Source organism: Echeneis naucrates, chromosome 5 (assembly GCF_900963305.1).
Source record: "Echeneis naucrates chromosome 5, fEcheNa1.1, whole genome shotgun sequence".
NCBI classification, from domain to species: Eukaryota; Metazoa; Chordata; class Actinopteri; order Carangiformes; family Echeneidae; genus Echeneis; species Echeneis naucrates.
The window spans coordinates 8,480,793-8,507,481 of NC_042515.1; the positions used below are offsets into that span (position 1 = coordinate 8,480,793).

Below are 26,689 nucleotides of genomic sequence, written 5' to 3' on the forward strand. Positions count from 1 at the left end.
GTGAAAATTATCATCAGTCCCAGCTGAAAGCTCCATCTCTTTTTCATTTTCAGCTCACCAAACATTTACTCCTACACAGGTGTTTTGTTTTAAACTCCACCAAAATACGGCATAAAAACAACTACAAGTTGAGGATCCACTTTAAACAAATCTCTTTCACTGTGCCCTGTTGATACATAAATGACTGCTCCACCTAGAGCTCAAAGATTTTAATGCACAGGAGCATATTCTGGCTTGATCGACTCTGCAACGATACCATGAGCATTTGTGATTTTTACAGTTTAAATTTACTATTTAAAACTCCACAGCGCAAAATGGCATGTTACAATAAAGAAAACCAGATATCAATGCAGTATTACTGAACTAAGTCTGACATATTTAATCACTCTGATACACCAGCAACAGAAAATCATGTATGTATGCATGTTCAAATTATATAAAATAAACCGTCTAGGAGCAACCCTCTTAGTAAATGATAGGTGTAATTGATGAGCAGCAGAAAAACAGCAGTAGTTCAGGTTGAAAATGAGTAAGAAACACCAACAAGGCCCACGAAGAAATGGCCAAGAAACTAATAGACAATGACAAAACAATGATCAAGTAAGAGCATTACTTTAAATATTTACATGAAGCAGACATTGCAGCATCTAGAAGAATTAAGGCACAATCCAACCCCTTAGCACTGTGTTGCAACAATGAAGCATGAAGGAGACGACAAAGTATTTCAAAAACAACACAGACAAATACTTTCCAACAGCATTAGATCATCGATAAGCAACCAGCAGATAGCAGGAGGACAGAGCCAACAGATAAGCATGTGAGGAGCCTTACCTGGAGTCCTTCAGGAGGATCCACGTCTGCTCCCAGTTAAATAGTCCCTGCAGGAAATCTGGCGACCGCAGCATCAAGCAGACTCCGCCATTACTGCGGCTGCTTGCCATGTTTGTTTGTTCATTTGTTTTTAATATCCGCAAAACGTTGAAATGTGTGGCGAAGACGCAAAACCCGGAAGTGACGGAATTTCATTTCTTCTGCTTAGCTTCGGCCAAACGGTAACATGAAATCACTAACCACAATGACAGCAGAAGACCGGCCTAAACTTTTTTTTTTTTTTGTTTTTACAGAAAATTTACTTTCTTGTTACTCTAAGTCATCGACATGACTGAGTTTCACACAATATCTGTTTTGCACAGCCACATTCGTTTTTGTTTTTTTTTGTAACTAGCTACCCGAATTTTTCCCACAAAAACAAAAGAGACAGCTGAAAACAGCCCCGGCAACAAACAAACCTCTCCATGCTACTGATTAGCAACAGCGGCAAGCTGCAGTTGTGCTAACACGTTCTCCACAATAAATTAAATCTGCGGCAGATAGTTGGTAAGTTAATTATCCATTTAAAAAAATTAACTTTAGTCTTGCAGGTATTAGCTGAACTGGCAGCAGTTAGCTAACGGCGGGAAGCGTTTACATAACCCCGCCCATTAGGTGACGTCAGACTTCGTCACCTCATATTTGAAGGGTTAGGGTTAGTTGGTGAGGACAGCTATGAGATGTGATGCATATTAATATCACTCACATATGTTAGAGCATTTTTATTAGGAGTCATCTGATAAAATAAAAATGTTATGTAAAATACAGGTAGTTTACACTTGATGTAAAGCAGTTAGCAACATTTCAGAAATGAAAAGACAAAAAAAAAAAAAAAAAACCCATCTATGAATACTATGTTAAAATACTTCTTGGTTTATTTTGAGTCTACTTTCTTTCCTGTCAAAAAACAGTTTCAAGGCAGTTTTGAGCAAAGAAATAAAGTAGTACAACATTTTTAACATCTATTTTTCCTCAATTGTGCTATAAGAACAGATGAATGGCACTTCAATCCAGAGAAATAAATCATATTGATACTTGTTTTGGTCACATTAAGATGTGTGGGAATTGATGAAAGCTACACAGTTGGAGTCTTTTTAAATATTATATAGAAAAGTACAAACTCTTTGTAAACACATAAGATTATGTATGAAATTATACAAGATGACATTTTTGTTATTAATCCAGTTGGTTATCATGACAAAATATAGCACAATAAAATTCTACCAGCGAGGATATACCAGTAGAAAAAAAATGCATCAAATAGCATCAAAGGTGTACATTGTTAGAAACGATATGGCCAGAGTTTGTATGGTTGCTATGTTGTACTGCAGTATAAAACTACAGCCTTTAAAAATAAATTTTTTTGTGTATTTCTGATTGTTTTTTCTTTTTGTGAGAACAGCCTACCACACCATGAAGCATCCTTGTGTTCCTTTCATACGGAAAACTAGAGCATAAAACTGGCACGCAAAAATCTCCAATGTGAATAATCTCCATTAGTGACCTGTAGTTAAAGCTAAAGTCAGCTTCAAGCATTGAGACTCTTTACCGTAAATGATCATAATTAATAATATATATTAATCAAATCAGAGTGTCTGTGACACCCAAATCTGTAGGTGTTATTACTTTTGACAAGATATTTTTCTCTCCCATACAAACAGAAATTGTAGAAAAAGAAAAAAATCTGGTATATTTTGTTTCTTATCTCAACAGAGAGGCCATGTTTTGTTTTTTGTTTTGTTTTTTTTCACAAGAATAGACTGATTTCAAAGAAGTATAAAAAAATGTTGTTTTCCAGATCTAATTGGAAAAAAGGGAACATAAAGATTCATCCTATTTTACAGGCACCAACACCAATATTTTCCTCTCTCTACACACTTCTGCTCATCCAGGTTTATGCCCCTTGATTCCACGATGATCAGCCTAATGATCATGGAAGCCTGGCATTGGGAAGGGTCTGGCAAAAGCTTCAACACGATGCCGCAGATCGGTGATGCGAGCAACAGTCTCTGGGTCCTGAAGAAGGAAGTCCTTGAAGTCCGGGAGCTTTGCTGAAGAAAAAGAAAAAGACTGCTCAACTTTTCATTTTTAGTTTTTTCTTTTTAGCAATAACTGCAGAGCCTTATCGCCCCATATGTTTCCATATCCAGCAATATAACACATCGCAAATAATTTCATGATAAATACAAAGTTTAAACTGAACATAATGTAAAACTCTGATCTGTTCTTGCCAACCACCAGGCTACAAGGTAATCTGTCTCTGTTCTCACATAAGGCTTACCTGTCTTTTTCTTGACATCCAAGGCAATCTTGAAGCCCTCATCCATGAACTCAACAACTTGAACAAAGTCTGCTTCTTTGAACTGTCTGGAGGTCAGGGCTGGAGCACCTGGGGGATAGAAGAACACAAATTTGGCTACTTGAAATAAAAAGTGAAGAGCACCAATTTCTTCTTTTTAACTCTACAGTTTCATCTGATTGTTATTCATTTTCTTGTTTTTTTTTTTCAATTTAGGAAGCATGGCCTTTAGAAATAAGTAGAACACCAAAGCTCTTTTAAATCTAGGTAAAGAATCTCACAGATGTGTCAAGCCTACAAAGCTAGTGATCACTGATGGGTCACAAAAGTGCAGTCCAAATGAAAAGGTACTAAATGCAGAGCACCATAATGTAAATAAATAGCTTGTCTCAGGTTGATGCTAAAATTGTGATTTTTTTTTTTTTATTATTTTTTTTTTAAAGATGTGCAGCTCTTGAACTTCCTGTATGCTGATTAGAAAGCCAAACATGCTTAATTAATCATGATTTGTTCAGTGCTTGGGGCTTTATTGGTGGCTGGATAATTTCCATATGCTAACTACATTTTGAAAAACTAGTAAGGAGGTTGATAAAAGTAAAATGAACAAAGAACCTCTACCTTGTGCTTATTAAAAGCACAAAATGTTGACCAGCTGACAAACATACTAAGACAGAGTGGGAATATCTGTTAGAGAATTACAACTTTTAAAACACATTTTCTTTTGTTCTTAATGCGATTTCTGATTATATTCTTAATAAGTAGGACATGAAGTAAGATAATATGATGTCTAATATGAAGTTGTTCCTTACCTAGCCTGAGGCCACCAGGAGTCAGGGCGCTCTTGTCCCCAGGGCAGGTATTCTTATTGGCAGTAATTGACACGAGCTCAAGCACCCTTTCAGCTCGAGCTCCGTCAATGCCCTTGGGCCGCAGGTCTACCAAGACCAGGTGGTTGTCGGTCCCACCTGAAATATTCAGCATTCATAGTGAAACTTTTGAAGAGCTGGAAAGTCTGTGGATTTGTAGACAGAAACTTCACTCTTTAGCCTTTGATCAGACAATCTCAACTTAAGTTTAACATGGGTGAGGGCATGTAACTAGATTTGAGAACTTTTGAGATGCAGTTAACGATAGAGCCAAATTACCTCCATGTCGTGTGTCATGAGGGCTGCTACATCAGATTAATGCCTCACATCTTCAGCTTTCTCATCCATTTTTCCATGTTCTCATGCATTTCTACATAACTGTATAGTATAACACTGTATTTTTTTTTTAATTATGTACATATATATGAGAAAGAGAGAGAGCATCACTAGGATTACTGTGCTTTTCTGCTATTGAGACTTATACTATGATATTTTTAAAATATCTAGCTGAGGCTGTCCAAATATTCTGGTAGTCATTAAATCCAAGAACTTGGGAAAATACACTCTTCTTGTCACAAGTTATTTTAGTTAGACAGTATGAAAACACCTTTTCATACTTTCATCCGCAGTAAAAAATAGAAGGTGGGGTCCAAATAGTACTCTGTAAGCACAGGAGTCTATCAACTGAATATTATATACATGAGAAATCTGTGGCCAGTGTATTAAACACAGCACATGATTCAAGTTTTTACTCACAACCAGAAGATGACCATTTGACTTAATTTGGTTTCATCGCGTGGCTAATGACACAGTTACAATGACATTATCTAATTTGCATTTAATGAATTTCAGTGCATTCCAGTTTGTTTCCATTTTTTCTGCCACATCATTTGCATTTTGTTACAAGACATTTCTTTGTATTGGTGTGTGTTTCTCTGCTGTTTGGAAAAAAAGTGAGATTACCTGATACCAAAGTGTAGCCTTTGTTGAGAAGAGCTCCAGACATAGCCTTGGCATTCTTCAATACCTGGGCAATATACTCCTTGAACATAGAAGACTGGGCCTGGAAAGACACAAATGATAGAGAGAACTGAAATAATTATAATTAAGGTTTTCTCTTTTTTTTTTTTAGTTTTTTGGATATTACATAATTATTTTCGACAATATAAACCCATTTTCTAATGTTTTAATTTTCCTCCCCACATTAATCCTTTTTTCTTTTATACACTCTCCCTTCAATCTTCTTTGTGTTGCTTTTGCGTGCATGTTTTATTCTCCCTCTAAATGAACAAAGTTCTTATATTCTCTAAAAATAATTACCACTTTTACAGTAGGCATACCCCTAAATCAGTGATTACAAGCTAAATAAGTAGAGAACTTTCCCTCTATAGTAAGAGTGACTGACATTACTGTTCCATCCGCCCAAGTTTTATGATACAGAAAGTACACCCTGGTTCAAGTTGTTCAAAAGCATCTGGGTGGTCAGATTTAATTTCACTATAAAACTTGATTCACCACTTAATAGCCATGGCAATTAAGTGTTACATTTATAAAATCAAAGTTTGCCCCATTTGTATTGAAATTGGACATTCACATGTTGTGCTGACCTGTCTGAGTGCTACAGCCACACCAGCGATGGCATGGTTATGAGGTCCACCCTGCAGGGATGGGAAGACAGAGAAGTTGACCTTGTCCTCAAGGTCGTACCTGATCTCCTTCCCCTTTTTGTCCACTGAGTGAACACCTTTACGGTAGAAGATGAGGCCAGCCCTGGAGAAAACAAAGTAATTTACTGACACAGCATTTATTTCTCAAAAACCCCACATCATTTCATCCTGGGTAACTTGATTTGTCCGTAGCCATGTCTGTACTTACCTTGCTCCCCGGAGCGATTTGTGTGTTGTAGTGGTGACCAGGTCAGCATGTTCAAAAGGAGAAGGGATGGCTTTGGCTGCCACCAGGCCACTTATATGGGCCATGTCAGCAAGCATGTAGGCCTTAATGTCAGTGCACAGCTGAGGGAGAAAGTGCAGAAAGAAGGAGGGGGGTAAAATTATAATTCACACTTTATGGAAGGAAAGTAAGTTATTTTTTGCTGGTATCACTATATTTGCAGTCTAGGTGGTAAAGCCTTGAGGTTGGTGAGACATTTCTATTTAGATTGGCTCTATGATAGCATGATTCAAGTGCTTTCCCTTTATTAATTATTCTGAAGGTATCTGCATCCATTAAATAAAATTGTAGGAATTCTGACCATCCTACTCAGAGTCCCCAACCTTGGCATAACAAAATCATTAGAGAAGTTCAGATAAAATTCGGTATAGTTATTTATCCTATTTGGTTTCAAATCCTGTGCAGTCATGAGCTAAGTGAAGTCAACAACATCTTCAACACATTTTTGCCATCTTGACTTCCAGCTTGCCTTCCAGCCTTTAGTTTGATCTTCAGTACGTCAGACAGGTACACAGTTGGAGTTAGGAATGGGACAATTATGGTTTTTGATAGTAAGTTTAAAATGAGAAATAATCACTGTCTCGTGATTATTATGGATTCTGATGGTACAATTATCAACTGCCATTCATCCCTAATGTTTTAATTTGTTTTTAATACTCTATTAATATTTACTTTGTATTATTTGTATTATTATATTAATATTCACTTTACTTTGAGCCACCATTTAATTTCATATGTAACTTCCTGGAGTGAAATGTGTCACTCTCCAAATAAAAGCTGTGCTGTATTTGCATATACATCAATTTGAGATAATGACTTTAACCAGTAACTACTCTAGTTTCTAAATAAAACCAAACTGCATTATTGAAGTTACCCCAGGCTGTGTCATCAGGGTGCAGTGTGCTTTAGACTTGACCCCCTACAGTCAAGTTCATACCTAACTCAGCATTTTTTTTTTAGCAGTACCTATATTTTCACTTTTTTTTTTTTTTTTTTTTTTTTTTAATGGAAGCTGCTGTAATTTTCCTCCTCTATAGTCTTCAGAGGGCAGAAATACTAGATTATAATTCAATAAATCCTTGATGTCTCTTGCCAGCATCTAGTGAAAAAGGTACAACAATAAATAGCTCACTAATATGCAAATGACTAGTTGGCAAATGATCAGAGCAGTAAACAATCTTTTTAGTGCTCCAATTAATATGCATTATCATGACAATCCCCTTCCCTCTATCTAAACTGGATCAGCAAATCTATTAGATTAAAAGGCAGGGGAGATGGCAGGGTTACTGGAGGGGGTACACGAACACGAGGGTGATGTGCAGTAGCTGATGAATACCAAAAGTGGCACAAGTTTCAGACTGGCGGGGAAGCAGAAACCTGCTTCAATCTAGGTAACACAACATTGAAAATTTGGAGAGAAGCCGAGCAGATTCTGCCATTAAACAGTGAACAGTTCTACAAAGAGATGCCAGGGGGAAAATATGGCCCCACTTCAGGCCTAGTGGCAAGGTAGTTATGGTGCTTAATAAAACACAGCTCTGTAATGGTGGGACACTCCATCTGATGGTACTAGCTAGAGTGGGGCTCTGCAACAAAGGGAAGCAGTCATGGAGTGAATGAAGTGAGTCGGTGGGTGGGTATAACAAAACAGATAAAGAGGCCTCTTGTGCACTGTCAAATAGAGCAGTGAAGTGTGTGGTTAAAAGTTGGTGCTATGTATGTGTTAGAGCAAGTGTCCGTGTTTAGTTTGGTTGAGTAGGCAAAGAGGAAGACAGCATCTGTGTTTTTGTGTTTGAGGGTAAAAGACCCTAAAGAATTGGCATGTGTTAGGAAAGTTTAAAAGGGAATGCTCAATATTTAGAGCAGACAGCCATCTTTACTCAAGGACAGTAATTAGAAAAGACATCTTTGGAAGCAATCCTGGCGAGGTCTGACTATGGGAAGCAGGTGACAGTTGAACGGAAATGGTTGGCTGAGTTTTGAATAATCAAGAAAGCTGGTTGCTCCTCTCTAATGTAGGATGAGAAGACAGGCTGCAAATCGAATTGAATATACAGATCTCTGTGCACCTTCTTGATGCGGGCGTAGTCAATGAGCCGGGCATATGCACTGGTGCCAGCAATGATGAGCTTGGGCCGAAACAGCTTGGCCGTCATCTCCATCTGGTCGTAGTCTATGAGTCCTGTTGCAGTCTGCAGAGAGGGAGACAGATTGAGGAGAGAGAAAAGAGCCAGAGTGAGAAAAAAGAATAAAGAGGAGATGGAGGATGAATATGAGAATATTAGAGGGAGAGTAAGGGTCAGGAGGAAGAAAACAAGAACATGAGAGGATGAAAAAAAAAACTGACATATCTTGAGGATCAAGAAAAAACATATCAGTATGGAAGAGAGATTTTTTCCCATTTGAAGTTGCTCCATTTGAAGTACTTTGGCTACCTTAAAAGGGGAAGAAATGTATTTAAGGGAGACATTTTAACCTATCATATCATGGAGGAATATGGAGTAATTGCAATAATTGGAATTGCACCCACACTTATCATAATTCAAGCTTTCAAGGATCTATTTGACTGGTGTGATGAGGCTGGGCAGATCAGAGGTTGGTTTGGAGACTTGCTCTTTTCATTGAACTGAGCAATTTGAGAAAAATGTTAGACAAGCCATTGCACTGTGAGTATACTTCAGAGTCACATGCAATGGAGTCAAGCTAGACTGGTCTAACAACCAGTGTGTCAGTCTCTGAATCTCAAGTATCAGAAAAGAGAAAAAAATGCCAGAAAAAGAAAAGGTATAATGGAGCAGAAAAACAAAGTAAGAGACAAAAAGGAGAGAATAAGGGAGACACCAGTATGAAAAAGAAGAGAGGAAAAGCGGAGGGAAAGCTTTATTTAGACAACCTGATAATCTCCCATCTCCAGAGCACATCTATGGATGGCCCCTCACTCCATCAAGTTGCTCATTGTGAAGACAGAGCCAGTGGTGCTGGCTAGCCTGTCGATTTCCCATTATCTCTCTCGCAGAGGGGTCCTGCCAGCCCATACATCAGCAGGTCTGGACATGCAGACTCTCATGGTCATCCATCAGCTGCTACCAACACTACTACAATACTATGACCCACCGAGTAAAATACTAAACATTAATTTATGATGATGATGATGATGATCTTCTCTACATAATAATTTTGAGTGGCCTATGGTAATATAGATTTTCATGGAAGTGAAAAGTGGCCCTTCAGTTGTTTGATGCAGTTCACTAATGGAACTGTATGGGTACATTGTGAGTAGAGTGGATATATGTCAGCCCAAACCCTTGCGTGCAAGTCCCTCTGCTGATGTTTTGAGTTAGGCACTGAATCCCTAACCACACTGCTCTATATCCTCCCATTGGGAGCAGGAACAGGTTTGACTATGATTTAATATTTTTTCCCCTTTTCTATTAATTCTGTATATTGATATTTAGCATTTTGGATGCCAAAAATTAGGTAAAAATATTTGAAAAATACTTATTTCCAGGCATTCACAATCGGTAAATGGTAAATTTTTTTAAGTATGGTTTATTGTAAGCAGCATTTACTTTACATAGGCTCTCTACACACCATTCACAACAACACTATAACATGCTCTTATTGTGTTGTTGAATTCCCAATTATTTTCTTCAGCATTTCTAAGAATCCTGAAGGATCAGGTTATGGGATCAGGTCTGATATTGTGGTGTTGACTTGTTTGTTGGTAGCAGCAGTAGGAGTGTCGACTTACATTTAGCTTGTAGGGCATGGACTCAAAATAGATTGAGGTTGCTGAGATCCTCCTTACATCAGACATGTAGCCATGGGTCAGACTGGGTTGACAAAAAGGAAAATGTAGAAAGACAGAAACAGAGTGAAGTACAAACACTCATTATATCACCTTGTAAACAACCTGATTCATAGAAGGAATGTGCAAGAAAAAAAAATTATAATATTTTCTTCTTCGGGTCTTGCAAGTTACACACAGGCATTAATCAACAAAGAAGCAGAGGCAGCAAAAGATGTGAGGGCAGGACAAAGTGATTCGGAATAAGCTACATAAAACTACTGACTGTCCTCCGTCGGGTAGATCCAGGCCCATGATGCGGTCATGAGGTTTGAGCACAGCAGTGTAGACAGCAAAGTTGGCAGGTGAGCCAGAGTATGGCTGGACATTGACGCCCCACAGAGATGGGTCCAGGTCAAAGGCCTCCAAGGCACGCTTCTGACACAGTAGCTCAATCTGGTCAACCACTTCTGCTCCACCATAATATCTGGTGATGTGTGGGTCACAGAGGTTTTAGAGAAGGAAAATCCTGTTTCCATTTCAGTCAATGTTAAGACTAAAATCAGATCTGGAACATCTAGGTGAAAAATCTCAAAGCTCTTCTGAGGAATTACACATGAAGGGGCAACAGTTGGCTACTGTGCCAGCCATTCTATCATGGAGCTAATCCCTTTTGGATCATTACATTAAAGAATAAAAAGGCAGTTGTGTAGGATGTAGGAAGAAAATAAAAATTAAACATATTCACAGGAAGGGAGATTTATCATAGGCTTGTATTTCAGGCATCAACTAAAAGGCATATAAAAACATATCAGCTCTGTTTGCTGCTGATAAATATGAATTATGACACAAAAAAGGAAAATCTGAAAATAGAAAACATTCAACTATCAACCTGGCACCAAATTCTTTCAATGTATTCCCTGAGGAATTTCTTTAGCAAGAAAGGTTGTAGATTATGAGTTGTGTGGTTGGCGTGTACTATACTGTAACAGGACAAGTTAGAAACACAGTGTATACCTGTCTGTGACAAATATTCTAAAGCAGTGAGTATGAACCACGTTAATAAGCTCGCACGTAGCTGAGTAAACACTCACCGTTTTCCTGGGTATCCTTCGGAGTATTTGTTGTTCAGACAGGAGCCCTGAGCTTCCAGAGCAGCTCGACTGCAGAAATTCTGCGGTTGGAACACACACATACACACACAAGAAAACACACACTCAGATCAATGGCGCGAGTGGACAGAAGGGACAAGGATGGCAAATTAAAGTCTGTTAAGTGATAGCGAGAAATCCCCTCCAGCTAAAGGCAATCATTACAGTACTGAACCTTTGGACTTCCATAGACTAACAGTCTGCACTTCATAATGTTTATCGCATTGCTGCTGGAGGATACACAATAATGTAATAAACTTTTCTGCACATGCAGATACATTGGGGTGTCCTTTTTAAAATGATTTTGGAATGCAATTTGAAAGAAAACAATTTTTAGTGTGAATGTTTTGCTGCGAAAAAAAGCTTAACTATCCCATTTTTTTTGCATCTTCCCCATGTGAAAGATAAAGACATGTTAAATAATATGTCTGCTAAGTCACAATCATTCACTGACACGTTTTATTAGTCTGATTTCACAAGACTTGTTTTGCTGGATTTACTCCGCTACATTAACAATTAAGGACCAGTTATCCAAGACCTAATCAGGACATATTTTGCTAAACTATTCTCTTATTCTCAAATATGATTATTTTCTATTTTCAATTTTGTCCTGTAAATCATATTGGACAAAGGTAATACATTTGACACTAGAACCTGTTACATATAGATATCTTTTGCCTCTAGCTGATGATGGATATAATTTCTGGTATGACCTCTTGACACTGCGCATACTATCAAACTGGCCAGTAATAGGGTCTAAAAGAAAGCATGCACAAACAACTACAGTGTCTACTCCCTCCCTTGCAGGAGTGGTTGTGTGTGCGTGTAGTCTTAGGCGCCAAGAGAAGATCAACGGAGATAACGGCTCCAGTAACAGCTTTCTGCTGCGTTCGTCTGTCATGCTGCCGAATGTACATATATTTAAAAGCAAATGCATGTGCTTCTCAGTATCTTCAAATGTGTGTGTGTCTGTATGTATGTATGTATGGGTAAATGTATGTCTGCCTTCCTGAGCTGTATTGTGATGTGCCTTGTAGTGTGAGGTGGGGAGGAGGCAGAATGAAGATATCAGCTTTATCTCACACTAGAGTGGTCAGGCTTTGTGCTGAGAGAACGCTGATATACTCCACTGAACAACTACTGTGGTGAAGAAGAAACATGGGGAGAGAAAGAGAGAACAATGCAAGATAAAACCTTGTCTGCTCTTTTGAATAGTAAAATTTTCCATTTCACACCACCCAGCCTTGGAGTGAAAACAAAGACTTACACAAATGTGCTGCAAGTCATTCAAGTTGAGAAAAACTTGTACCGAACTGTGCAGTTGTTCAGTGGGCGAATAACAAACGAGCAGGGAGGTACATCTGAGCAACATTATGCAACTATTTTACCTTAAAAGAACTGTTTCAAACTTATTTCGGTGGTAAATTGATTTGCAATAGGAAGACTGGCCCTCTTTCATCCCCACTCCCCTGAGCACGAGTTCTGATTCTGTAACTTCTCCTGCCAAAATTATGCCACGCTATATAGCCCACCACCAACTGTGGGTTTTCATTTATAAGAAGAGGCTAGCTCAGTATTCTCAGTATGGTCATCATGGCGGAGGTGAAGCAATTACAGCTCTTAATATCTAAATTTTAGTACATAAATGCTGAGGTCTCTGAAGTTTCCTTTCAATCAGATGAGCTGAATGCTTACTTGACATGAGTGGGCAGCATGTGCACTGGTACAAAACAATAATCTTGCTTTTGCTGAGCTCTGAGCTGAGCTGATGTTTAGTTATCAGGGTATACATTTCCAGTACCCTCAAACACTCAGACTAACAGGGGAGTTTTGCTTCTGTCAAAGCTAATAAGAAGAATCAGCAAGCCACTGAAAACTGGGAAATGTGTTGAAACATAACCTTTGAAATATCAAGATGATTTCATAAAATTTTACCAAAAAAAGATTATTTTCAGCATATGTTTTTTTAACACAAAGTAAATGGAAAATAATATTCATCAGGCTAGAAAAGCTTACCCTAACCCTGGCCTTTCATTATTAAGTAAAAAATTATAGTATTCTTGAGATCAAAGTATCTGCCAACATGTCTTTGACTGAAAAATCCAGAGGTGTAAACTGCATTCAGTTATTCAGGCATCCAGATTTAAAATCAGAGCTGAGAACACTGAATGCTTTCCCCATTTCCTTTGCAACATACTCTTTATTCTCTCTCTGCTGTAAACTGTGTATACACAAATTAAACAAAGTTAAAATGTGTTTTTCAAAGAACTTTTACCTCAGATGCAATGAGCTCTAAGCCACGGCGTTGTCTGTCTTTCTCTTTCTGCAGCAGATCCCACATCTCAGGGTCATCCTGAGCCAAGCTCTCCTGCCCCGTCCACGGATGGTCTTCATCCACTGTACTTTTAGCAGCATGGGATTGTTGCCCACGTACGCCGAGACGAAATGGGGCTCTCTGGCACAGTGGCTAGAGTTAGATTAGAAGTGGGAGGATTGGATTTTGATGAAAGAGGAGGGATGAAGAAAAAAGAAACAACTCAATTGACCATATATTGAAATTTTACATATTGGGGATTTGGGTCATTACAAGTCATTATACTAAAGTTGGTCCAAATTCTAGAGGAATAATTTTTTTTAAACAAACCTTTTTGTGCAAATTGACCATGTTCTTACTAATGCTACAAAAATTACCACAGCTTTAATTTTAAAAGATGTTCCATAAAAGTAGACTATAATGTTGTAAGATTTGGTGCAATCAGGAACATTAACGGAAGAAAAAGGAAAGCAGTGTGTGTCACAAATTGATGAAAATGAAAATAGGTAGGGACTCTCCCCTTAAAAGAGACATCAGCACATAAAAAGACAAGTTATACAGAAAATTATCTGTTTACAAAATGTAGCTGATCATTTTAGACACTCGAAATGATACCCTGCTGGTTTAAGAAAAGAGACATTTGTAGTCTCTTACCCTCTTCTGTTCTTCAAACACTCTAATATGTAGCCTAGTATAATTATAAGTTGGCATGTTTGCATGATATCAATAATCAGCATGGTTGTTCAATTATGCCTCTATCAGCACTTCTACAAACTGGGGGACTGATTTTTACAGCCTCAGTGTACCAAAGGACTCTTACAGAGAACAGATTCAGCACTTCCTGCTTATCTAATCTAGGCTGGAGCTGGCAAGTTCTTGTTCTACCACTGCAATGCCTGATCATATGAGTATGCAGAGTCCATATAATTTTTACTTGCTCAGTCTCTTTTATTGCCAAAATTTAATATGAATCCTACTATAGCATGGGATCCACCTGCACTGTGCCTGGCTTGGTATTGCACAAATAAGATCTTCAGCATGGACAATAGCGAAATCTTAACACAAGGTGTTTGCCCTTCAGTGCAAAAAGCTACTGTAAAAATCCTAATCAACAGATTAGGATTGTGGATTGTGTGGGAGAAAACTAAGAGGGGAAAAAAATCCTTGACAGGTTGATTGCACTCAGAACAAAGTGGCCCTCTGCTGTCATTTAATCAACAATGATGATGACTTTGTGTTGAGGCCAATTTCACCACAGCCAACCATATAGTTATCATCTGTACAGGTGTGCTGGGGTGTGAGGGACAGCCTCCCTTTAACAGCACCATTAAAAAGCAATTAACACCATCCACAGGACTGGCTGGGGATACCCATAAGATCAAAAAAATTTAATTTGAGCTGGTTCCATGTTCTTTTTTAATGAAGAATGTTTGTGCACTTTATCTTAGTAGCACGATATAGCTAATTCATAGGGCTGTCACAATCATGAAATTTTCATTGACAAGTCATTACAATACAAATAATTGTGTTAACAATTTAATTGTCTTTCAGATAATTTTATGCCACTATTATTAACCTAGATACAGTATAATAATAAACATATCTACATTCAAATCCACTGAAATGCAGCGATAAAATATTAGAAATTAAGTGTCTGGCGCTAATTCTCCACTCATGTGCTATTAAAACATAGCAGAAAAAGGGGGTGCAATGAGAAGATGTCATTAAGAGAGTGCCAGTCAAATCTCATTCATTCATCTTCAACCACTTATCCGTTTTCAGGTTGTGGGGGTCGCTGAAGCCAATCCCAGCTTCCATTGGGCGAGGGCAGGGTACACCCTGGGCAGGTCACCAGTCCATCAACACACAAAGACAGACAGAGACCAACAACCACTCACATTCAGACCTACGGGCAATTTAGAGTCACCAGTTAACCCAAACATGACGGTGGGAGGTGGGAGGAGTACCCAGAGAAAACCCACGCAAGCACAAGCAGAACATACAAACTCCACACAGAGAGGCCCACTAACTTATTATTGTGGGGAGACATCACTAACCACTATGCTGCCAAAATTCAAACAGTGGGAAAACAGAATGGAAATAGTGATAGAAATATGACATTTCTGTTAGTTTCATTGAGCTGTTTTTTGTAGATGCATGGAAAAGATTTTTTACGATAATGCAAGATTTCGGTCAGTTTAAATGATCACGATCAGGCAATCGTGATTATTGTGGCAGGCCTACTTATTATTAACGTGAAATTTTAAGAGAAAATCTATGAATGTTAATGCTTGTTAGCATAACACATGATGGGAAATCTCTGCAAAGACAATGACCAACTTTAGTAATCTTTGATCTGCTGTTAAAAAATAAACTAAGTTTACAAACAACTTTTCTCAGAAGCCTCCTGAAGATATCCACTGCACTGCTGTTTGTTCCAGCCTCTTTACTGCCTCCTTCTCTGCTCCCAGAAGTGGCAGTGGGGATATTGTCAGAGGGGACGCTGGTGACACATGAGGGGAGGCGACTTGCACATTAATGGCTGATTTCTACCAAACTCTACCTTGGCCTTCTGTCATCAGTGGCAGGGGTGATGGTGGAGAAGAGGAGAGGGCCTTTCCTCAGGGTTCTTGGAGAGATGAGAGCCTGAAGAGACAGGTCAGGCTGCCTCTGAGGACACGTTTCCAGCTGAGAAATCATATGGGTCATTAAATCTTGACGGGAACCGTCCTTCACTGTCTGGGTTTCTACTGGTACACGATAGGGCCAGGGAAAGCAGCCACAGAGAGAAATAAAAAAAAATGGACAAAAAACGATGCTGCCGTACTGACAGTGCAACTGACGGCAGCAAAACAGACAAGGGTGCCACTCTTATCCTCTCCCTGTTCCTCCATATTCATCCCTGCTTTCCCCTTTACCATCCTCTTGTCTCAAAAATGTCATCCTGCACTGCCAAGCATATTAAGCCAAGAAGCATTCATGAGGCATTTTTTAATACCTTTGTTATAGAACATTTCTGGGCTTAAACAAACACACAGGTCTTACACTGTGGTCTACCCCACTGCTTTCCTGCCTCGTTTCGCATCCCTGATCATTACAGGAGATTAATTAATAAACACAAGATAAACTGATCCAAGAGAAGTGAGAGCCAAGATACAAGCACCAAATATGTCACAGCGGGACTATTTTTAGGCAACACATTATGCTGTCGTTTGAAGGTGAACTTCATGAAAACTCAGCTGTGAAAAAAGGGGTGGGATAGGCCACATCAACCTAGCTGCTGAGCACAAAATAATGACAGAGTCACAGATGCACATTATCTGCCTGACAATAATACGTTAATTGTTGGCAGTTTGCGTTTTCTGTCAAACATCTGTGCCCAAAGAACAATGACAGAGGAGAAGAAACAGCAAGACAGAAAATCATTTCATTAATCCCAGTTCTATATTATTTTTGTCTATTTCCTGAAGCAGCTCCTGAAGTGAGTCAATTTTACAGATGACTGCTGTCCATCAGTAGCTATACCAAACAACAATCAGCCTAGTAACAGCTGGCTTTAAAAAGAAGCACTGAAGGGAAAAAAAAGAAAGAGAAATGTAAGATAGAAGGGGATAAGTATCAACAGGGCAACAGCATCCGTCAGTCTGACACACACTTGGCTCTTTCCCTGTCACTGACTAATAGCAGGGCTATCTGTTACAAATTGGCCTGTGATTCAAACTTGATGACACTAGACTGAGAAATCTGGATAAGGTGAAGAGAAAGGACAAAGGCAGAGTCCTCAGCTACTCCACTCTACTCAGGTCAAAGGGTTGTCAGGGTGACTATAACAGACTTAAGCAATGCCAGCAACAAAGCCAATCTTCAAGAGGTAACCAGCGCAAAGACACATTTATGCTACAAACTTTCCACAATGCTTTGTATTGAAAAGAACGAGTCAAAACGCTCTGCAATGGAATTCCCGATTCCTCAGTATGTCTCACATGCGTACTGTGGATTTTACTTGTCACACTGTCAATGTCAAACTAGGCTCTAGGCTTTTTTGTACTTGTCCTCACATCTTTTCAATAGAGTATTAAATACATTACCACATTTAGCTGTTTTTTGAACTTGGGTCACAGAAAGGTACATTTGAGCCATATTGATACAGGAAAAAACTATAAAAAACAATTAGTTGTGATAGTGAAGCAATTATATAAAGGCATTAAGAGTCTAAAGTGTGTATTATTCTATTATCTGCAGTAACATGAATGAAAATCAGTTCATGTTGCAGAATATATATACATATTTATTTATTTGCACGTTATTTGCATGCATACTCTGTCGGATTAAGCTTGTAAAATAAATAAATTATTAAAAAAAAAACATTACATTTGGTCTTCAAAAGTTTGTGCTTCCATTTAATGGAGTTAACCTCTGTCACTGTAAGTTTTAAGAAAAGTATCATGATTGCACAATCTTTTCTTCTGAATTTCAAACAAAGCCGATTTCCTTGTTACATAACTGACATGTTGACTTTCCATCTCGCACAGCTGTGGCACGCTGAATTTCACCAGTGAATTATTATTAAGCAAAAGGAGAAGGCTACTAACCAGGTTGATGCAGGGAAAAGGCAGGCCCTTAAGGTGAGCATGTAGTTTTATTTATGATCTCTGGCCTTTGGTTCTCGTGGTTTAAAGAAACTTTGATGGATGCACTTAACTACAGCAGTTCATGGAAACAGCACTCCAATGTTTTTATGTTCCTGTACTGAATTATGGCGAATTCCCCTCTTCTTTTATTGCAAAAACTTTCACAAATTGGTCAAATATGTGAATGTGTGTGTCAAATAAAAGATTTGTTTAAAAAAATAAAAATAAAAATAAAAAAAGGGGGACAATATAAAATTTGATACAAATGAAAATATAAATGTTACATTCTCTATTAGCCACAGTGTGATTACATTACAATTTAATCTCATTCTTTTAAAATTCTGGGCTTGTAAAAGGTTCAAAGGTTATATATTGAATCTAAACTCGAGTACCACTAAAAAGTCCTTCTTCCTGCATTTACAGTAAACACAAAAACTTGTGCAACAAAAAAAATGCCCTATGTGCCCTATAGACAATATATAACTAGGCCAGTGAGCAGTGATAGCTAACATGTCTTTGGGGTCATCAGGTGGGAACCTCCTTTCGCCGGTGTTTCGTCTAGTTAGGCCCACGACACCTCCAGGAGGCTAAACAGTGATCACTGGCGTCTCTCACACAGCACTACTGTCAACTACTCTGACCTCTCACCAACTGCAACAGTGAAAGCAGGGTGGGGATACAGACCCTGGTTCAGGTAGGGGACATGAAAGTATAGCGGGTGCAGGAGGTGGAGGACGAACTACACTAGCAGGTTCAGCAAACAAACTCACCTGAACAGTCCTATAATCAAACCAAATCAAACCACTGCAGAGGTGATCTTTCTGTTGATTCCAAAATTTGTACAGGGCTAATAAACGCCCATGTATTTCAATACTTAAAGAGTCTGAAAAAAAGGCAATAACTCACAGAAAATTAGATCGTAAACTGAGAAAGAAATGCTCTCTTCCATTCATAAATAAGAGTAACTGAGGAACGAAAAAAAGATGAAAACCATCCTTAATCCTTTGGCCTTTGCACTGGGAGAAAGGCTCTCATAATGGGATTAAAAAGTATTCTGAATTCTTAAATTGATTTACTAGAATCTGGGGAATCTTAAGCCTGCAGGAACTGGCCCATTTCAGAGCAAACATCCCCAAAAATCACCAAAGCAATCCGTTTTCCACAGATATTAACATCAACATTGGCTGATGTTAACAGCTGTTATAAGACATTGGCACACAGGCTACACTTCCCTCATAGCAAGTCATCTAAACTAATCCTAAAACTGTCCTCTTAAGCAATTGAGGTCAACAGCAACAGAAAATGTACAGCGACTATAATCTTTCTTTGACATACACAGAACCTACTTTAGAAATTTAATGAGCATGGACAGTTTACCAATTAACCAATAGGAAAAGCCTGCAAGCATGTGATCTCAGTTCAATAGAAAACGTCAAATACACTGACAGCCTTAAAATCGGCCATAATCAGATCACTGCAAAAGAAACAACCATATTATGGATCGGAACAGCACGAGAGAAAACAAATATAAGCGCTGGATCAAAGAAGCCATCAAGCAACACCGTCAACCGTGACGAGGGCGTGTACATGCTCGCCAACACCTGGGATTCCCTCTTCCAAAGACCAACATACAGCGGGGGGGTGTGCCTGTCCCAGCAGACTTAACAGTTTTGCTGGAACGACCATGCCGCATAAAAACAGCTGATTAGACATCTATCACATGTCAGATGACGCTTCTCGGGAAGACTGCAGACGCAGCTGAAGCATCCAGCCATAAAATTACTTATTTATTTAAAGAAAAAAAACTGGGTCTGAATACATGCCAGAGGATTTTGGCACAATCTTCACATAGCCTAGATGTTTCACAAAATTCCAACCATCTTCAAAATGGGTCACTTCATAACTTCATAATCAGGTTGTTAGTAGCTCTCAACAGCCCTTCAGTCTCCAATAATTGAACCACTTGTTAAATAAAAATCCTTACAAATGCTAAAACTTTTTTTTAAATAAATATATTACTATCATAGGGTGGAGTTTGCATGTTCTCCCCGTGCTTAGGTGGTTTTCCTCCCACAGTTCAAAGACAATTTATGTCTAAGTTGATTGGTGACTCTAAATTGCCTGTGTGTATGTGTGTTAATGGTTGTTTGTCTCTGTCTCTATGTGTTAGCCCTGAGTTAGCCCTGAGATAGCCCCCAGGTGCACCCCACCATCGCCCCAACGTTGGCTGGGATTGGCTGCAGCACCTCCCATGACCCAGAAACGGAAAAGAAGAAGAAAATTAGAAAGAGAGAGGGTACCCATTCATTTAACATTTATAATGAATGCATCTTACAATTACTTTAACAAGATGATCATTTCTAAAACCTAATTATTTCTTAAAACAACAGAGCCCATTATACAGTACTAATGATCTGTAACTAAACTATAACTCTTTAAAAAGGTCATAATAATATTATGTCAGAGGTACTGATTAAAGCGAAAGGCGCTATTATTTTTGATTGCAATCTGGTTTGGTCTGGTCTCCTATTTTGTTAATCAAATTAACAAAAAGTAGGCCTTAGATAAATAATTTATTATCATAATGCTTGGATGTCATTAGGCTGTTTAATTGCTGAGTGTTGCGAGCCAAGTCTGGCTAATAACCTGGTAGCTGATTGTATAAGGCTAGTGGACCTTGGAGCTTATGATATAATGATTCCGCATATGAATGTGATTAATATCTGTAACATCCTCATAAAATATAAAGATCCCATTATCCTTGCCGCAACCGCACTGCAATAAATACTTCCAACAGCCAAGAAGCTGCTGACATTGCTAAAATATGAGATATTACTTCACAAGTCTCGCCTTATCTTTTGAATAATTATCTTTAAGTTGGGAGTTATTATTTGCTCGGTGCTCCTTTGGACGTTATGGGGGACAGGACCAGGTCCGATTAAAGTACAATCTGTGAACCTTCCCCTCCGCTCACAAACAACGGGCAGGTGTGCAGTCGAGCAGCTGTGAATGACTTAAAGTGGAGTTAAACTGCGCAGTGCTGGCTGTTTGTTGGGGAACAGACTTCCCTCTCACATGATGAAACTGAGCAGCCGCGGTTGCATCATTGCGCGGACAAAAACTGCAGCTGCGCAACGTCCTGAAAACAAGCCCGCAATCTTGTCTGCTAGCTAGTGAAAATTTAAAAACGTGCAACTACCAAAGTCAAACAAAAAGAACAAAACCCAAAAAACAATAATAAAAAACCATACACAGGTTGCGGCTGAATAATGCAAATATACTGTGGTTTGGTTGACAAATGCAAAGCTGCAGATTTAAACCTTGTTTACAGGGGAATCCCTCCTGACGTTCAGCTAGCTAACAGGTCAACTGCGCAGAAGCGACACCTAAAATACGACCGGACAAAAAACGATAACTCCGATTTGAACTCGTTGCTCTTCTTACCCGTGTGATTTGCCTCAAAGCGAAGGACAGCATGTTTCCAGTTGTCAGGCCAGAGGGAGTGACAGCACAGCCAGCAGACTCACACAGTTAACACACTCAGTCCGGCTGTTTTAAGTTGGTGGCAACGGCTGGTTACGCTTTTCCGGCCGAAAGGGCTGATGGGAATTGTAGGACGCTGTGAACATGTTCCGTCTCACTACTCACAGGCTGCCTTTCAGACGCCACAATGTGTATTTCTCTGATTGTTGTGAAATCAGACCATAGCGTGAGACTCTGATAATGACAAATTAATAATCCTAATAATAATACGTTTTTGTAAAGTTGCTAATATTAAACACCGGCATGAGAGGTTTCTCTAATCTGGCTCAGCAACACGTGTGGTGGTCCTTTTATGAATCTTCATGTAGGCAAGCAACCTTTTATTTTGGGGATCAACATGTTGCATTCCTCTTTGAGTCTGTTTAATTGTGTTTCCTGATGTTTTTCCTTTATAATTGCTTGCTGGGCTTCATGCTCTTTCCTGCTCTTTATACATTTTATTGTTTTTGTGAGACTCCTAGCAGCAATTGGCTGGACCTCAGTTGAATAACGTCCGTCCCTTGAAGGGGGTGATTATGCATTCACCTATTTTGTATTTTTTATTTTTTTTAAATGACACTACTTTGCAGATATCTATTGTCACTTTGACATTAGGAGATTTTTTGTTGTTGTTGTTTTTGTAAATTCTTGTAAAAACCAAAATTATATCGACTATGGTTCCATTGTTAAAAGCAATAAAAGGGAAAACATCCAAAGAAGTGAATATTTTTTATTTGCACTTTACACATAAAACTGCACTCTAAAAGCCTTGTGGGTAAAACTTGAGACGGAAATTATCGAGTTCTTTGCTTAGTAGTCAATTGGAACAGATTTACTCAGGGAATTGAGGTTTTCGACTCTCAGGTCCTTGTGATTTGATGAGTTTAAATGTTTTCTCCGTGTTCTTCTAATTCTTGTGTCCATAAACATCTATGCATATGGCAAGTCAGCTCAAGTGTGACTCATAACTGACAGTAATTACATTGTGCTTTTGGCAGTCTGTTCAAAAATTACCATTTAACTGCAGCAGATGTACCTCATGATCAAAGCATCATATGTTAACATGTAGTGCACTAACTTAAATATGAGCTCTGTCTCACCATTTCCTTTCTTGGTTTATTAGCTGTTTCTGTTGCAAATATACCTGGACATATGCTCACGGGCACATAATCAGAATCACACACAAGTAACACACAAGGTCAGCCATCCAGACCCACCAAGACTTGTGTTATGATTCGTCACCAAACTGCCAACAAGCACCTGTTTTAAAAAAGAGGGGAAGTTTCAGACAACCTAGGTTGCAGTGACTCCATTAATTCCTGTGATGTGATTGTTCACAGCAACTTGCGTTAAGATACATGGACCTCTTTGGACCTCTAGCTGAATGTCATTGATCAAGAGCATAATAGGGTATCGAACCAGAGTGAGATGAAGATTCAATTAACATTGACTGTGTTATCTAATGAAATTCTGAGCACCATTATTATCAGAACAAGAGCAAAGAGCCAAGAAAGAAGAGAGTATGTCTGAGATGGTTCCAACTGTGTGTGTTTGTGTGAGAAGGTGTGTCATTACTTACTTACTTACTAGCTTAACGAAGGAGAAGATTGGCAAGTAGATTGACCAGATTGAATGCTGGATGAATACTCTGACAGTGTCCTGCTTTATCCTTCCATAAGCTCATATTTTTGGAAGAAGAAAGCTAAAATAAAGTAAATGTTATTATGTGGCAGAGATTATAACTGTGGCAGCAGAAATACATTCCTCAATAAAATTTGAGGAAGCCACTTGGAGGTTTAGGTGCAGCTGAAAAATGTTTGTTCAGGTGTGCAATACTTTCTTCGCTTGCATGATCCATCCAAACATAAATCTGTCAGTCATATTACTTTCGCTATATTAGTTATATTTCTCTTCGGTTTCAGGGTATATGTAATTAAAGTCATATCAGACACTTCCTTTGGATTCTATTACTGTACATACCAACTCGCTCAAAAGGCGTCGAACATTATCATCGACTTAACAATGTTTCACAGTTGGTTTTTCATGTTAAAATTAATCCATACCCAGCTTTCCTTCAATATTTTTGAAAATTAAAATTACATATCTTCACAGAAAGCTTAGGCATGCATTCCTAATCAGAGTGAAATGTAACTTAGCGTCCTTGCTGAATTAGATAATATGAATATGCTGCAGAGCTTGTGCCTGCTATCGTGCGTCTAGCTCTGTACGAACACAGTCACCCAGTAAAAGACAGACACTTTAAAAGATTTTAATGTGCTTTTTCATACAGTATATTGTATGCATATCCAGCATAGCATTTCTCATACATATAACTCTCCTATATCCAGGATTTTAAACGTAGAGCTGAGAAGATGATTAACAGTCAGTCTACCATAACATTACATCTGCCATACAGCGATGGCACGGCACAGCCGCCTCAGAGCTTCACTTCGCACTCAGAGGGCGTAAAACTGATTCCAGCTGTCTTCAACCGAATTCTCCAAATGCAAAAAGTAATAACACAGAGAAACAAATATCTAAAAACAATAAATGCGCTGAGGTTGAGTACATTATTTACAGGAAAAAATCAAATAAAAACAGAAGTTAAATACAAAGTTGGGAAATAAGTCAGAGAAATCAGCCATATCCTAACCATCCATAACTCTGATTATACTTGATTTAATTCCACAATTCACAGGCATTTAGAGGCAAAAAAACTGTCCCCTGCTTTTTCACTGTAATCAATATGACTATGATTTCCATCATTATCGCTATTATCTTCATCATCATTAACATTGTCTCTTTATTCTCTTGTCAGTTCAGTCTCACTAATTTATCCAAAGTAAGGGTGCTCATTTTGGAAGTTGTAGTCCGGACACACTTTTTGAACCAGCTTGTAATCGATGCTAAAGAAAGAGATGAAAATACAGATCACCTTGAAGGGTTTAGCACAGAGCCAGGCAGCATGGGACTGGGTGTGCTCTGTGAAGCAGGTCTGAGATGGATCATACAGGCAGGGTTTGGGTTTCTTGGATCTGTTGGTTTTCTCATACTCCACCCGGCAGTTAAATGTCTTTGACTCTTTAGGGTCGATGGTGGACTGCTGGGTCTCCTGGATCTGGACGTCCGGCTGGGTATGGGGGTGCAGCTGCTGCTGCTGCGGAAGGACCTCAAACTCTACCACCTTGGTTGGTGGCACGATGCTGACCGAAACGTTTCCCAAGCTGGATGAGTTGTGGCGGAAGTACACAGTAAACGTACCATTGATGTGGTCCACGATCTTCCCTGTCACCAACAAGCTGAACTTCAAGGTCTTGACATTGAAGTAGAAGTCTCCCCAGCCAAAGATCTTTTTGGTCTTCATTGCTGTCTTTAGTGAGGGCTTGCGCTTAGAGCGGTAGCCTGTCTGGTCTAGGAGCAGGGACTGGTTCCGACTTGCGTCGTAGGGGTTAAAGAAACTGTAAATAGGTGGCTTGGATTTCATGGGTGTCTGATCGATGGAAGTGGAGAAGATACGGGTTTGGTAGGGAGGTTTAACCACACCTCCTGTCGATCCACCAACTGTACCTCCACCCATGCCATGTGGAAGAGTCTTCATCACTGACCCTACTGGGCCCAGGTTTGAGAAGTCCACCTGCTTCTCCAACCCTTGGACCTGAGGATTAAAAAATAAAGAAATAAAGAAAACTTTACTGACAATGTGCCAAAGGCTATTAAATATGTCAGCAACAGTCTTTTTAGCACGTGCCTGAAACTTTCTGCCTGATAGAATTTAGGATAAGGTAAAAATTCTGGAGAAATCAATACTATTGTCTGTTCAAAGCAAAAGAGGAAAAAATGTGGTATTATCATTGGGGAGTTAGGTCAGGGTGGATGAATGGGTTAATGGGACAGAACAGGAAAACCCTGTGTGATTTCTATCTCCTACTGACAGTAGACATACATTTGTTTTAACTTTGAGACAATGGCAGACATTTATCAATTCCATGACCATTTTTTTGGACTGATCAGGCCCCTCACTTTAACAAAGCAGTAACTTTCAACCAAATTGTTAGCTGGATATATTCAGAACATGTTTTTTTTTTTTTTTCTTTTTGGCCGGGTTCTTTACCTCTAAGTCACACTGAGGAGATTAGAAACCAATTATTTTCTGATCTAATTTTGCAGCCTGATATTCAGAGAAATTCTATTGCTTCCCTCTAATTTCACACACATTGTTATTATCTTGAAGGCTGCATAGGTCACTCTTCTGCAGATATCTTTTTACTTCACGTTTTTGCATTTCCTCAAAGCTTCAAGTTGTTAGATGTTGTCGTGTTTCATCTCTTGAATTCAACAACAACAAAAAAAAACCCCATCTATTTTTATGAACACACTTTAATTTTGTTGTCAGTGTTGCTCTGCAGAGAGAAACAACTCTAATTGTGAGGTAATGGACGTGAGCCTTTGTATGTTCAGACAGTTTTCTGTAGGTAAAGGTAGTTATCCACAGCGCTTATCGACTGGAAATCGTCTTCTGCTCTCTTCCATGTCTCATCAATCACGTCACGGCCATGCTTCCATTCATAAGTATACATGTACACACATCCACACACACACACACACACACACACACACACACACAAACATACTTAACAATACACACAGACCCATTTCCACTTACAAACTTCAAGTCAGAAACTGTCATGAAGTCACAGGATGCTTTTGGATGGAGCTTTCAGCTATCATCCTTGTGGATGAAGGACAGTGGCAAGGAAGTTTTTCCTTGCCACTGTCGCCAAGGGCTTGCTCATCGGGGGTTCTGTTGGGTCTCTTTAAATACTTTTATAAAGAGTTTGGTCTAGACCAGCTCTTTATTTAAAGTGCCTTGATGTAACTTTGTTATGATTTGGCGCTATACAAATAAATCTGATTTGATTTGATTTCATTTGATAAGATAAACAACCCCCCCCCCAAAAAAAAACAAACAAAAAAACAAAAAAAACAACAACAAACCACCAAATGAAAATTTCTGTCTCCCTTCATTCCCATCTGGGGAAGTGGAACAGACACGTTTGTGCCAAATAGCTCTTCATCTTTCATCAATCTCTGAACCTAATAACTATGTCCACATAGCTATTCTTAGAGGAAATAGTCCAGCACTTATTACAGTTCCTGATATATTCAGTCATTCAGTTACTCTACCTATTACTGCTGGCCAATAGTTAACATGCCCATGGAACTTGATGACTGAGAAAATACCTGAAAATGTATTGACCCCGACATTAAAAACAAACAATAACTGAGCATTGACTTG

At 38.9% G+C, this 26,689-nt stretch overlaps 2 protein-coding genes across 2 annotated transcripts in view; both read right to left on the minus strand.

The window, feature by feature from the left end:
- Positions 1 to 1,581: 1,581 nt before the first annotated feature.
- Positions 1,582 to 21,348, minus strand: shmt2 (serine hydroxymethyltransferase 2 (mitochondrial)). The gene is made up of 12 exons (XM_029502417.1): positions 21,316 to 21,348; positions 13,202 to 13,393; positions 10,870 to 10,949; positions 10,062 to 10,262; positions 9,740 to 9,821; positions 8,058 to 8,180; positions 5,911 to 6,050; positions 5,643 to 5,805; positions 4,999 to 5,098; positions 3,979 to 4,134; positions 3,152 to 3,259; positions 1,582 to 2,921 (listed from the first exon to the last, which is right to left on the minus strand). Exons 1-12 carry the CDS (start codon positions 21,346 to 21,348, stop codon positions 2,794 to 2,796), a joined length of 1,506 nt encoding a protein of 501 aa, XP_029358277.1. The 3' UTR covers positions 1,582 to 2,793.
- Positions 21,349 to 24,134: 2,786 nt separating this feature from the next.
- nxph4 (neurexophilin 4) overlaps positions 24,135 to 26,689 on the minus strand; it is a 38,750-nt gene continuing 36,195 nt past the window's right edge. The window contains exon 2 of the mRNA XM_029502865.1: positions 24,135 to 25,048. Coding sequence (XP_029358725.1) covers positions 24,227 to 25,048 — 822 coding nt within the window. The 3' untranslated portion in view covers positions 24,135 to 24,226. The remainder of the gene's footprint in view (positions 25,049 to 26,689) is intronic.

Coding starts and splice junctions, on each gene's coding strand:
- shmt2 (XM_029502417.1), bottom strand. CDS start 21,348: ATGCTGTCCTTCGCTTTGAGGCAAATCACACGG. Junction 10,950..13,201: donor TAGAGCTCATTGCATCTGAG/GTAAAAGTTCTT, acceptor TTCCAACCGCAG/AATTTCTGCAGTCGAGCTGC. Junction 4,135..4,998: donor AGGCTACACTTTGGTATCAG/GTAATCTCACTT, acceptor TGAATATTTCAG/GTGGGACCGACAACCACCTG.